The sequence below is a fragment of the Artemia franciscana genome, chromosome 7, assembly GCF_032884065.1.
Source record: "Artemia franciscana chromosome 7, ASM3288406v1, whole genome shotgun sequence".
NCBI classification, from domain to species: Eukaryota; Metazoa; Arthropoda; class Branchiopoda; order Anostraca; family Artemiidae; genus Artemia; species Artemia franciscana.
Window position 1 is genome coordinate 19,051,602 of NC_088869.1, and position 13,879 is coordinate 19,065,480.

Below are 13,879 nucleotides of genomic sequence, written 5' to 3' on the forward strand. Positions count from 1 at the left end.
TGAATCTGTGCCCCTCACTCCTGGGAAACTCTTCCATAGCCTTTCTATTTCTTCTATTCCTTTCTATTTCCTGAATCTGTGCCCCTCACTCCTGGGAAACTCTTCCGTAGCCTTTCTATTTATTCTATTCCTTTCTATTTCCTGAATCTGTGCCCCTCACTCCTGGGAGACTATTCCGTAGCCTTTCTATTTCTTCTATTCCATTCTATTTCCTGAATCTGTGCCCCTCACTCCTGGGAAACTCTTTGGTAGCCTTTCTATTTCTTCTATTCCTTTCTATTTCCTGAATCTGTGCCCCTTACTCCTGGGAAACTCTTCCGTAGCCTTTCTATTTCTTCTATTCCTTTCTATTTCCTGAATCTGTGCCCCTCACTTCTGGGAAACTCTTCCGTAGCCTTTCTATTTCTTTCACAGCTGTTCTTAGAATATCACCTATTGAATGAGTCAAGTTTGAAATTATAAGGATTGCCATGTGTATTTTTAGAAGAAGTGAAATTTTCTTCTTTTAATTTTTAGGTTAGTTTATTCCATGAAATAAATTTTTAATACCAAACATTGCACACATTTCTCTAACCAAGTTAGTTCTTATGTAGTCGGTCTGTATGGTTTATCTACAAGGTCTTAAGCGGAATTTTAGGGGAATCATATTCATATTTGATAATGTGAATATTAAATATATTTAATATATTTACATAAAATATTTTATATTCAATATATTTACATTCAACTGCCTCAAATAGATGCAGTTCACCATTATTAGAAATATTGTGATAAAAATGGGGAAATTTTAATTTTAAAGTAGACTATAGTTCGATTACATTGGAAAATAATAAACAAGACAGGGGAACAGGGAAAAATTGCCGAAGAATAAACACAAGCATTCGATCCATCCGTAAACGTATCCAAGCTGTCTCGAATATCCGTTTGTCGAATAAGATCTCTATCCGCAGATGAATTGCATAAATCAGATCACAAGTAACCTAAAGTTTATATTTTAGTCCCGTCCTCCACTTATGTGTTTAGATAAATTATTTGTTAATATGTTATTTATATTAAAGAATTATTAACTTTCTTTCAGGTAAGGTTTACGGCAATATTAAGTGAACCCGAAAAAAATGGTTTAAATATGTGTGAATTACTTCTGAATAAAATAAAAAATGTTTTGGTACTTTTGGGATCTCAAGGTGGTTTTAGTTGAAAATATTTTATAAAATTTTATATTTTGACGTTGTTCATCCCTTTACTTTGGTGCACCATCTCTATGTTCAAAGACCAACCTTACGGCTATATTTTTAAGTTGGACAAAATCTATCCTCTCGGTGTTAAATTGAGAAAAGCTATAACCTTCTGCTATGAAACTTAGTTTCCTAACTCAATTAATAAAAATTGGGCCATCTATTATTGTATATTTTTTTGGTTTATTAATTCCATTTAAATTTTGTCCAGCTACTTACCCGTTATAAAGAATTTATTCTGTGACTGCTATAGAATACTGGAATATTTTATGACTATTTTTAGTTTTTATTATGACTATTTTTATAGTTATTCTAAATAACTCGTTTGCGAAAAAAATGGATTGAAAAGGGGTGGCTTTTGGGAGGAAGAAAGTAATGTTTATGGCAGAAAAATAATACTAAGAATCGTATGCAGTATTATTAATTAAAGAGGTCATTTATGTAGAGTGTGGCACTCTAGATAGGTATGACCCCTTCCCTAACCTCTCCGTGAAACCTTGTGATTCGTTACCATGCTTTTGTGTATTTCTGTGCAATTCACCGGTTCCATATTCCTTCTAAATTAGAAAATACCTCCCCCACCCTACACGAAATGTTTCAGTAAAGGTGGAATTATAATAATGATAATAATAATAAAAAAGGCTAAAAGAAAAAGGAACAAGCGGGATTCTTGCTTCAAAACCTCATCCTCTATTTTTTAAACCTGCCATTTTTTTTTATTCAAAAGCTGGAAATTCCTTTCTCTTCCCCTGCCTTGTGTACTTGCGTGTGTACCCACGTTCTATGGAATAAACTAGCCACCTTTAGCAATAATGAGAATAACACAGGATTTGTCATTAAATTGCAGTAAAAAAAAACTTTTACTCTGCAAAAGCTTATTCTGCAAGTTATATAATAACTTAAGATGAAAAATAAAAGAGAGATGAGTATAATATCACTGTATAAAAAAGAAATGTATTTATGATTTTATCATATTTTTATTTAGCTTCTTAGCTTGAGGAAGTTTTTCTGTGTGTTGGAAAGACAAAGAGTGAAGACTATAAAACATATATTTTGATCTTTTCGTTTTTACCATGTTTTTCTTAACTTGCTTTTTCTGTCTGTCTGTTGGTCGCCAAAATTTGAGGTGCCTATTTCGACCCCCTTGTTCTTTACCTAACAATTTAATATTTTGATATGTTTGAATGTCAAAACTACTTAATTATTCTACAATCTAGTCGCAATTTAATAATAATAATCAATTCACGATAAAAGTATTTGGACAAGCATTCTGGTCTTTAAGCTATTTTTGCGTAGGAGTAGAGACGGCAGAGAAAACAAAAATTTCATCATAAAAACCGATGCAAATTCCTCACCTCGCCACTGGATTTATCTGCGTTATTTCATAACAGGAATTGAGATTTGAGAAAGAAGTAAATTTCAGATTCAGCATTCATCACAGCCTTCAGCAGACACCAGTTGTGCGAACATTTTTCAAAAGCAACACATAGCTATCGTCGCGACATCGACGATAGAGCCAAGATCTTTTTGCACTTATTGGCGGATAGAGCCACTCCCTGAATAGAGCCAAGATCTTTCCGCACTGATTGGCTGTGGGATTGCAAGAGGTTAACGCCTAGTCTAAAGATGCAGGTTGAAATTCTTCTATGGGCAAGATACGACTCCGCGCAACTGGTGTCTATATAGGCTGTGGATTTTTCCGTTTTCACTTTGATGGATTTTTCCGTCAAAAACGGATTTTTTGGGTCTTCGACGGATGAGAATTTGATCTGTAGGATTTCCGGATTTTTGACAGATTTTCTAAGATTTTACGTAAGAATTGAACTTAGTTGTTTTTATTCTCAAATCACACTGATCTTTTTAAGTATTAATCTTTACTGCTGTTTCTTTGTTGTTTTCCGTTCCGACTATTTTTCAACCATAGTTGATTCCCGGACTAATTAGCTCACCTACTCCAGTCCAGAAACCGGTTTGGGGTTAACACGATCAAGTCGTATCTACTCTTCAAGCAACCGTGAGCTATGCAATGAGTCATCAGGTCAAGTTGATTCCTGCGATTTATTTATACAGGGAGTTGGCTAATCCATTTCTGAGAATCGAGTTGGAATTTGAAAGCTATGTTCTGGAGTTATTCAATGATTTTAATAAAATCTTCTAGAGTGAAAAGCTGCTCTTCCATCATTCAGCCAGAAGTGAAGCTGCTGATCCGTAGATTGTCAAAAAACCTTATGAAAGCAGCCTACGTCAGAGGGACTTCTGTGCTAGAGTTGAACCCTGAAAATGTCAGGGAATACTTTGCTTTGGAAGAGTTATATCTTGGGATACTCGGCTGTGAATCTCTGGAGACGTTGCAGTCAAACCAAAGAACTCGCACTGAAGACCTTTCTGTTAATTTGGTGTATTTGTCAGCCCGTTGTCTTTACGTCGAGGCGATTAAGCAGATACAGCAAAGATTCGTATTTGACAACGAAATGTTCGTGTGCGCTGATTTGTTAGACCCTGTGATGGCCACCGACTCGACAGCTCCAATAAAACTATCAAAATTTCTTCTCAAATACGAACTTCTGAACTGGAATGCTAAAAGCATTCATGACGAGTGGCGGGAAATGCTGGTCTCAGACCTCCCCAAAAGTACTGAAACTTTGGGCTTCTGGAAAAAGATTTCCGATATCAATACTCCCACTGGAAATCCAAGGTTTGCAAACGGCATGGTCGTGATTAGGTATTTGCTTTCGCTACCATTCTTATACGCCGTCATTGAACATTTTTTTTTGTCCAAAAAACATCAAAACTGATTCTTGGAATCGTCTCTCATCCATCTCGCTAAGGACTGCGATGCAAACAAAGGCAGGGATGAGAAGGATAAACGTTCACTCCGAATCGATCAACTTGATCCAAAAGCTGACCAAAAGAATCATGTCGGTCAAGGCAAACATGACGGTTGAAGAGTGTCAAACACTAGCTAGTATACAACGTGAAGCTCTTGCTTCTGGAGCTGATTCCGTCGCCGATATGCAGTGGTAGCTGATTTCCATTGTATCCCAGTACCCCAGAAAATGGTTGTTTGTTTTTTTATACAGCATTATATATTATAGTTAATCTATATCCGTATCCGTTCTAGTCACTAAGCGTGTATTTTCTCAAAATTTAGAGGCTTTCAAAGGATCTAGCTTCCGATTTATTGGCCTTCATGAGTTCTAATAGGTCTACCGTACATAAACATCAAATCCTTCGAGCTTTTTTAGCCCAAAGTAACTGCAGATCGTAGTCTATCACGATAAAACGGCAATTTTTACTGAGTTAGCTTAGCTGTCTAATAATTTAGACAACAGGCTGATTTGTATACCACTTAACAGAATATTGTATGTTTGAGCTGTACGATCAGATAGGAATTGTAGTCTATAGACTGATAAACGAGCGTTCCGAGATATACTCTAGTCCAACTCAAGCAGAAGTGTCACTGACACACTTGGTTTCGTGAAGTTGTGTTCTTTTTCACAATGAGATAGTTTCAGGATTCATTTAGCAATTTACAGGCAACGAGATACTCGGCGACATTCTGGACTATATGAAAAAATATCCATGAACTGTTAAACATCGGTCTTAAAACTCTTTTGGTATCTTTGTGGGAGGGGGGGGGTCATTAGTTACATTAAAAACACAAAAAGGGAGAAACGAGATGTGAACTGGAAAGAACACTCTGGGTAAGAACGCACTTACTGATCCGCAGTTCGGCTTGACGATATTTTAGGTGAAATTCAAGTAGCCAGTGCATCATTTTTCCAACCCTCTTATCTATCCCGTTCACACCACCTTTTTCAAGAGGTGAATAAATGGAATTTTTAGCTTTTTTTTCTCGTTTGACTGCCCACGGATCTGGTGGAATCTTTTTTAAGGGCAGCATTGAACTCCTGGAAGTGTTTCAACAGACCGCACTGTTCTACTTGTAACAACCGCTTACCACAAGAGTTCTTTTTGAGCAGATTTTTTTTGTGGATTTTTAGGATTTTTTTAGCGGAATATTTGACGGATTTTTCGTTCTCAGGCGTCGGAATTTTACGGATTTTTGGTCTACCAGAACGGAAAACTTGCCATTATGAAGTGGAAACACTGGCTGTGGCATTCATAAGCTGAATGTCCTACTAAAGATTAATGAAAATTAAAAAGAAAAATAATATTGTCCTCTTTTTAATTGTAGTGGTCTATAAATGCTTGAATTTACCAAGATTAATGGAATGACAATCAATGTTTTGGAGAATTGTCCTCCTTGCGAGTTTAGGGTCGTCTCAGTTCAGCCTGATAAAAGGTTAAGTATCCTGCCGTGATTCACATAATACTTTTCCTTTTATATTTCCTGTAAATGTTTCTTGCATGAATTGGTTTAATGTTTCGTATTTTAATAAAGTATGTATTGAAAAACTAAGAATGTACAGTTTACACGATTTAAGACCAAAAAGGGTTAAATACTTTATAAAAATAAAGTTTTTGGTTCTAAAGAATACTTTTGATATAGCCTCCATACTTCAAAGTTTTCTTAATATTTTGAGTGTTGTGAACTCTTTTACTCAACTTGTACAAATTTTAACGTAGTGCGCATTAAACTTAAATAAAGAATTGTAAATTTGTCATCCACAGCCTTCATTTAATTATCCTTGTACGATAAATTGCTAGGCACGAATAGTTTGAATAGTTGAATAGTTTGAATGGCACGAAACGTTTGAATTTCTATAAAGTTTGATTAAAAGAGTTCATAATATTCAAAATATTCAGAAAATTTTGAAGTATGTATATCCAAAGTGTCCTTTAGAACCGAACAAATTATTTTTTCCTGTTTAGTCCATTTGTATAATGTGTTTTTTTTAAGTTTTTTCTTTATAAGGTATTTATTCTATCATTTTTTTTTCTTTTTATTTAGCCCCTGAGCTTAAGGAGGTCTCTTGCTCAGAATCGTGCGTTTTTTATCTTTTCTTCTTTTTAATTTTTTCTTCTTTTTTTTCTTTTTATTTAGCTTCTGAGTTTTTAGGAGTTCTCTCAATGTTTTGGGCAGAATCATATTTTTATATTTAGTTTTTGTCATTTTCTTCTTTTTTATTCAGCCTCTGAGTTTGAGGAAGTCTCTCAATGTGTTGGCCAGAAAAAAAGTGAAGATCATGAATCATATATTACATGTGTTGGCTCGGAAGAATATAGTAAGCCAAAGAAGGTCTTTGCGTATATTTCCTCGAAACAGCTTGTTCTTCGTGAATTCATACTAGGACTACTTCCTGTGAGATTTAGAACTTTCCGAGTCTCCCTTGCCACCACAGTAAGTACTCAAAATCGCATAATCTAGAGCTCGTTTTAATCATTTACCACAAGCTTAGATGTAAATATGTTCTGAGACTGCACTGGCAATGCATGATGTAGGAGGTGTTAGTTCACCAAATTATAGGGGGAATGTATTTATTAAAGTCTATGGAGGCACTACTGTTGATTTTTGTCTATTTTCAATAGAAACACTTTAAAGAGATGCTTCTCTATGAAAATCCACGCACTAACATAAAAATAAAATCTGAGGAGGGCACTTGACAATGCGGGTATTTCGATGAAAACTTCCTCTAAGCTGCCCTTAGTGCAGATCCTTCCTGACAGACTAAAGGCAGTGAAATGGCGCTGCCTAAGTATACAGCGTGAAGTCTTCAACATTTTTTTTCCCTGACCGCTTCATATTGAAGGAGTTGTCGTTGTAATTTCAGAGGGGGCTCTTTCGATTCTAAATCCAAAGTTATAGTACTCTTTTTAAGAGTCAAAAGTGATTGGATGTCCACCAGATCCCCCCTTCCCCTCCCACGACATTTTTAGCTGTCCTCTCCACAAGACATCCGATCAATATTTTAAGATGACCATCTTTTTCAAAATTTTCGAAAGGTCCAGTAACAATTGTCGAAATGTCCAGTAAAATTGTCGAAAGGTCCTCTTGAGATGACATGCAACAGCCCTTGGGGCATGGGCTCTAAGTTATGCAAGTTGCCTATTGTTTACATTTAGGTTTTGTTACTTGGAAAGTGGGAGTATGTTACATTGTGTCTCTCCCAAAAGACTAAGGGTACTAAGGTGAAACTCAGAAATGGCAAGGAGGATGTTGAACTAAATCAAAACACACTATGTAAATGTCAAAATGGCCAATCAAACATATCGCAGGATCAGCTTAGAGTATTAAGTTGGAACTTTCAGGGCATGTTGAGGGGGTGTTGAAATAACCAAAAGAGACTGTGTATACTATTACGACCGCTACTGCTAAAACTATGACTATTACGGCTACTACTACGACTATTGAACTAAATCAAAATAGTTTAAGTGCATCCTGGTCGTCAAAATGATATATATTCAATATAAGGAACGAAGTGACGCATGAAGTTGAAACTTTCAGGTAAAGTTAAAGGGGGTGTAGAACTAAATCCAGAGACACTAGATAACTCCAGATTGTCAAAAGGTCGTCTGTACAATATACCAAAAAAATTAAGGGTATTACTTTGGATCTTTCAAGGCCTGTTGTTGGGGATGTTGAACTAAATCAGAAGACGCTGTCTGCCTTTAAGGTTTTCGAAAGGGTGTATCTGCGATATCTAAGGAATGTTTTGTTTTATTAAGTTGAAACTTTTAGGGTATATTGAGCGAAATGTTGAACTAAATCAAAAGAAACTATGTGTATGGAGGTTTTCAAAATGGTGCATCTGCAATATTTAAGGGATGGCTAAAGGTATTAATTTGAAACGTTCAAGGCATGTTGAGGGGGATGTTGAACTAAGTTACATGGCACTACGTTCATCCACACGGTATTTTAGGAGAATATTGAACTAAATCAATAGACACTGAGGATTCAAAATTGTCAAAAGGCGTTTATCTGCGATATTTCAGGAACGACTATGGTAATTAAGTTGAAAATTTCAGGGCATGTTGAGGAGAATTTGCGAGTAATATATTTATATATCAATGTTGTAACTTGATGCTGGTCAGAATGACTTCAGCCCTAAATAGGCTCAATGATTTTGTAGATTTTCAGTCTATTTATTTGAATAATATTATCCAAATTTCTAATGTGCAACTATTATTAAAATTGGTTGCAAAAACTTTGTCCAAAATATCATCAGTAACAAGCCAAAATCCTTGTTTTGTTTTTTTAAGGAGAAACATCAAGCAAAGCTTCCCAAATATTCCTTTTATTAACCAGTAAAGAAAAACTACGTTAATTAAAAACGAACAGAATTTAATTTAAAAAAAGCTTTTTCCGCAAAAGAAAGTTTTTCAAATAAAGTAAAGAGCTACATTAAGCCAAAGACGAGTAGAAGTAAAGTAAAACTATAATTTAAACGTAAATGGACACAAATGACTATTGATAAATAAATGAAACCCAAAACAAACAGAAATTAAAATAATAATCAAGTCAGCTTTAAAGTGAAAATAAAATACCACAAACAGGAGTAGGGCTAATGCCCCTCTTGCCTCCTAAAGACCAAAACGTAATTTGCACTTTACTGAAAATAAAATACATTTTAAAAGTTTTCAATTTTTTATTGTTAATAAATACAAAATTCGGGGATTTCAGGAATGAATATCCATGTGTATTAAAATGTCATCTATATTTCGTCAATTCATTTCAATAATCTTGTTTTTTATGTGATTTTCTTTCTTCTTCTTTTTTTGTTGATATTGTGACAATAAAACTACACAGCTCAGAATATAAATTGTTTTCAGTAAAGTGCAAATTACGGTCTGATTCTTTGAAGACACGGGCGGCATTAGCCCTACTCCTCTTTGTAATGGTTTTTGGTCGTTTTAAGTTTGACTTGGTTGTTTTTGTAATTCCGTTTCGTTTTGGTTATCATTACTGATTTATTTTCGATTCAACTTTATTTCTATAAAGATAAATAATAATATGAATTTGCAGCACAATTCCTTAGGGCTTTCTTTTTGCTGCAATAATTTATTAGTGTTGTCATTTTTATTTATGTTTATATTATGGATAAAAATAAAACCTACCTACCTACGTACCTACTGATTCAATAACAATAGTAATACCTAAGCTTATTATGTTGCTTCAGTGCATATTTAGGAATGTTTACTTCAGTCTTACATATTCTCCATATAATTTTTCTATCTTTGTTTTGCTTTTTTGGAAGCTAAGTCGAGGGGGAGGGGGCAAGCTATTAGTAGGTGCTTTAGTATAAATAAAATGTAAGAATATTTTTTGAAAATACAAAACAGTGGATGTTACAGTAAGCCAGAAAGTGGCCGTTCAACGTAAATGAAAATTTGGGATTAATTCTAACTCCCAAATAAGGCCACTGAGTAGGTGAAAGCTCTCCTTCTATCGTTTAAACGGTATTTTTTTTTTAAAGGAGACATTTTAAGTTTTTAATAGGTTTTAAACTATCTAAATCATTGTCAAAAACCGGTTAACCGTTTGTAAAAAAAAAAGGGGGGGGGGGCATCTGTAAAATGTGTTTATAAAAACCCTTTAAAGGAGTTTTTAACAGGTTTTAGGGTATCTAAGTGCTGGTATACAAAGCTGTATTTCAGTGTAAAGACCAGGTGTTCTCCCCCTATCGTTCTATCGTTTAAACGGTATTTTTTTTTTTTTAAAGAAACGTTTTAAGTTTTTAATGGGTTTTAAAATATCTAAATAATTGTCAAAAACCGGTTAACCGTTTGTAAAAAAAGAAAAAAGAAATGGTATCTGTAAAATGCGTTTATAAAAACCCTTTAAAGGAGTTTTTAACAGGTATTTAGGTTTCTAAGTGCTGGTATACAAAGCTGTATTTCAGTGTAAAGACCGGGTGTTTGATGGGGGTAACATCGTCTTTTAAGAAAAAGAAGAAAAAGATGTTTCGAAAAGGAAATGAATCTTATTTAGCCTATTGCACTGAAAGTTAAACTTTGGTGGAAAGAGTGTGGGGTTGCGGAGATGGTAACCCCTCATAATTAGCTTAACTCTGAATCATATTTGGACATGAACAGAAAATAAATAAAAAGACAAGTTTTTTTTCTGATGAAAATAAAGAACAATATTAAATCTTTAAATGAGCAGAAACTATCCTGTGTTGCATGTGAGAGGGGAGTTTGCCCCTCTTATCTCCTTTTTTACTCTCAAGTTTGACTCTTTTCTTGGGGCTTCAACAATCGATACTCTATCACAAAATCAGCATGATAAAAAGTTTGATTTTCTATCGTAATGACTTGAGGTTGAAAGGTCTTATTTATTTTCATTTTCTTCAAATATTGAAATCTTTGGTTGAATTGTTTTGAAAGGCAGTGGATAAATACAACACTTGCAATTACCTGTTAGCTGTATTTTCTGCACTCAAAAAACGCTTGATGAAAATTAATAATTAAGCTTCAGCGCAAAGATTGGTTTTAGAGGGGTGGTAACCTTCCATATATAGGGCAGTCTTTTTTGTTTAAAGTTTCAATGTCTTCACTATCAGCTGTGAAAACTTTTTTTTTATGTATGAACATGGGAGACACATTGCTTTACGCGGATGTAAAGATTCTACTGACACGTAGATGAGACTTCAAGTGCACTTTTCCAAGTAGTTTTTTAGATGGTTCTTACCATATAAAATGTGATGTGCGTCACGTGCCACTGGGTGTTTGTCAAATGCTAGTACTAGTACTATCAACTCACCGCGGCACCAAAACCGTTTGAGACCAACACGGCTACGCACGCTCGTCCTCCATCCCAATCTATTCAGAGCCTTCCTTTTTACAGCCTGCCAGGAAGTTCCCATTTCCCTTAAATTTTTCCTTAAGACCTCCTCCAACCAAGGACAATCTGGGTTCCTTTTAGCCCTAGCGGTTGGCCAAAAAGGACAATCTTTGGCAATATGTCATCCTTCATCCGCAGAACGTGCCCTCTCCAACTCCGCCTTTCTCTCATTATAGCCCTAGAAAGTGGGATTGAACCTCACTTTTCGCACAGCCTACTGTTTGAAATACGGTCAGTCAGTCGGGTACCCAAACAATCCGCAGACAATTTCTCTGGAAAATATCTAGCAAATCTTCCTCCGTTTTTCAGAGCGCCCGCGCTTCAGAACTATATATGACCACAGTCATTTCTTATCTTCCACGGACTTATCTTCCTATTCTTCCAAACTTCTTTCAATTTTGAAAAAACACTCTGGGCCTTGGCTATTCTACTTCTAAAAACTACACTGCACCCACCGTCTTTACTAATAATACAACCAAGGTAAGTGAAAATGCTATGTTTTAATCCCTTTTCCATTCTGTATAATAGTTTCTTCTGTGAAATGTGGTGTTGGGCTAACCTTCCCAACTCATCGTTCTAAATGCTAAGTAATTGCAAAGATTACTGCTACAAGAAACTATTATTACTTTACAGTAATTAGCATTATCGAAAATATTAATAGCAAACACCACACGGAAAAAAACAACAGTAAACACCAAGAAAAAAAACCCTTAAATTATTGATAATGGACTTAATTTCCTTTTAGGGAAATTTTGGGAAACACCAAAGGATTCGGGAAAGGTGTGTAAATTTATTTTATTAGAAAGTTTCTAATCTTTTGCATCTAATACAGAAAGTTGCTGGATTACGTTAACTTTTCTTTGCTTCTTATACCGTGCAAATCTGTGGCAACTTGTTTCTTTCTTCCCCTGTTCCTATTTTCCTCTTTCTCTTTTTTTCTGCATTTAAATTTTTTTTCCATTTTTAGTTTGATTATGTTGGCATGAATGACAAGCTTGGCTTTCCAGCGGTTACCTTTACAGATGACAATCAAGCCAGCGTGACTTTTGCGTCGAAGGATGCAATGAAAATTTTGTCCATATTTGCAATGCATCTTTCAAAAAATATTGGTAAGCAAAATGAAAATTCCCTACTTTAAGGCTTAACCCGCTAAATCTCCTGAATATACAGCCAGTGGAAATTTTTCAGGCCACTTCCACTCAAACTATTGCATGCGAAACTTTTATTGAAAATTAACAATATCGGAATCAAGTTTTTAAAATTCTTTGTGAGCTTTTCCTCCAGCTTTCTCAGTCATCCATGAAAATGCGAACAACACCTTAGAATTTTATTAATTCAACTTCTTCGTTGGTATTATCTTTACCTGGTACTTTGGCGGCACCTTGATAGTGCCATACCACATAGAAGTATTACTTGGTTGATGGTGGAGGTCAAGAGGGTATTGTGAGGGAGCCTGCGAGGATTGTGTGGACCGTCGCACCATTGCCTGGGAAGGTTTTTGGGAAAGTTTGCAGTATTGTGATCATGTATAAAAGGGTTGTTCATTAAAGCAATACGAGAAAGTATAAAGGAAATACGCACTTCGTGTTTTTCACAGTTAAAAATAAGTTTAGAAGAGTAGGAAAATAGTTCTTCCAACCAACATTAAAATATTGGGAGCCTCAGTAATGACAGTGGTCAAATATGCCTGTGGTCAAGTATAGCGCTGGCACTCCCAACGACGGAGGATTTATTAAACTTGAAAGTATGAGGGAGGGGCCTTACTCTCGCCCTTACTCTCGAGTAACTTGCTCCCTGAGTTCCTTACCGAACTCTAGAAGAGATTATCTTAGCTATCAAATAATTATCAATTAATATTTCTACAAAACGTGCCGGAAGGCCTAAATCCAAAATGCTCTATATTAATAAATGCCTTCTAATCTCATCGAATACATTCCTAAGATCTAGAAACAGAGACCCTAATCTGCCACCTTTCCTCCTACCATACTTCTTAGCTAATGAATCCACTGTAAAAAAAAATATGATGTACAGCAGAATAATTCGTCCAAAATCCTGCCTGTATTCTACTTGATTACATCATAATCTTATTCGTCGAATCTTACCAAGGCACTTACCCAGACTCTTGCCACAGAGAATATTACTACAGATTACATGTAAAGATGAGTCACCTTTTTGTAAAGCGGGACTACAATTGATGTTTACAATTGCAATGACCACTAGGCTTTTGAAAGTACCAGAATACATTACCAGTATTTAGAATAAAATACTTTAAATAATTATAAAAGCATCCAAGTCCTAGTCCAAGCCCAGAGACGAATGTGTGTCAGTGTTGCCAGATCTTAAAGAGAGGATTGCGCTTTCTTGAACCCAAAATTATGCTTTTTTTTGGACAGAATTATGCTATATTTTTTATTCATTTCCCCCAAATTATGAACAAGTTAATCAGTTGTAGTTTGGTATTTTTTCAGATGAAAGACATGTCCGACTCGGTCTTATCATAATATAAGCTGTGAATAGAATATTCTAATCTTATAATAATATTAATATATTTCTAACTGAAAAAGGAAGCAAAAGTACGGTATATATCAAAGCAAAACTTCAAACAAAATGACTAAATACAGGATAAAAACTTTTTGTATCGAGTTGTCTTTCTTCCAGAAGTGGTCAACTTTGGAAACATATTGTCTTACCTCATTATCATAATTTTACTTCATATACGCACAAAAAGGGAAGAAAAAAATGCTATCGTTGCTTTCGGAGCAAAGATTGCATTCGAAGGGGCTTCATAATGGTATTCAGAATCCTGAAACCTTATATAATTATGTGTAGGGACTTATCTGCAGCAAAGTGTATATATCGTTCTTAGTTGTGATTTTATGACAAGGACGGCTTCAGTCCT

General features: G+C 35.1%; 1 protein-coding gene across 3 annotated transcripts in view; it reads left to right on the top strand.

Moving 5' to 3' along the window:
* The window catches only part of LOC136028942 (apoptosis-resistant E3 ubiquitin protein ligase 1-like), a 74,398-nt gene that overhangs the window by 35,220 nt on the left and 25,299 nt on the right, over nt 1-13,879 (top strand). For all 3 annotated transcript variants that reach the window (XM_065706928.1, XM_065706927.1, XM_065706929.1), the window contains exons 7-8: nt 6,332-6,540; nt 11,948-12,089. In XM_065706928.1, the coding sequence (XP_065563000.1) occupies nt 6,332-6,540; nt 11,948-12,089 (351 nt within the window). The remainder of the gene's footprint in view (nt 1-6,331; nt 6,541-11,947; nt 12,090-13,879) is intronic.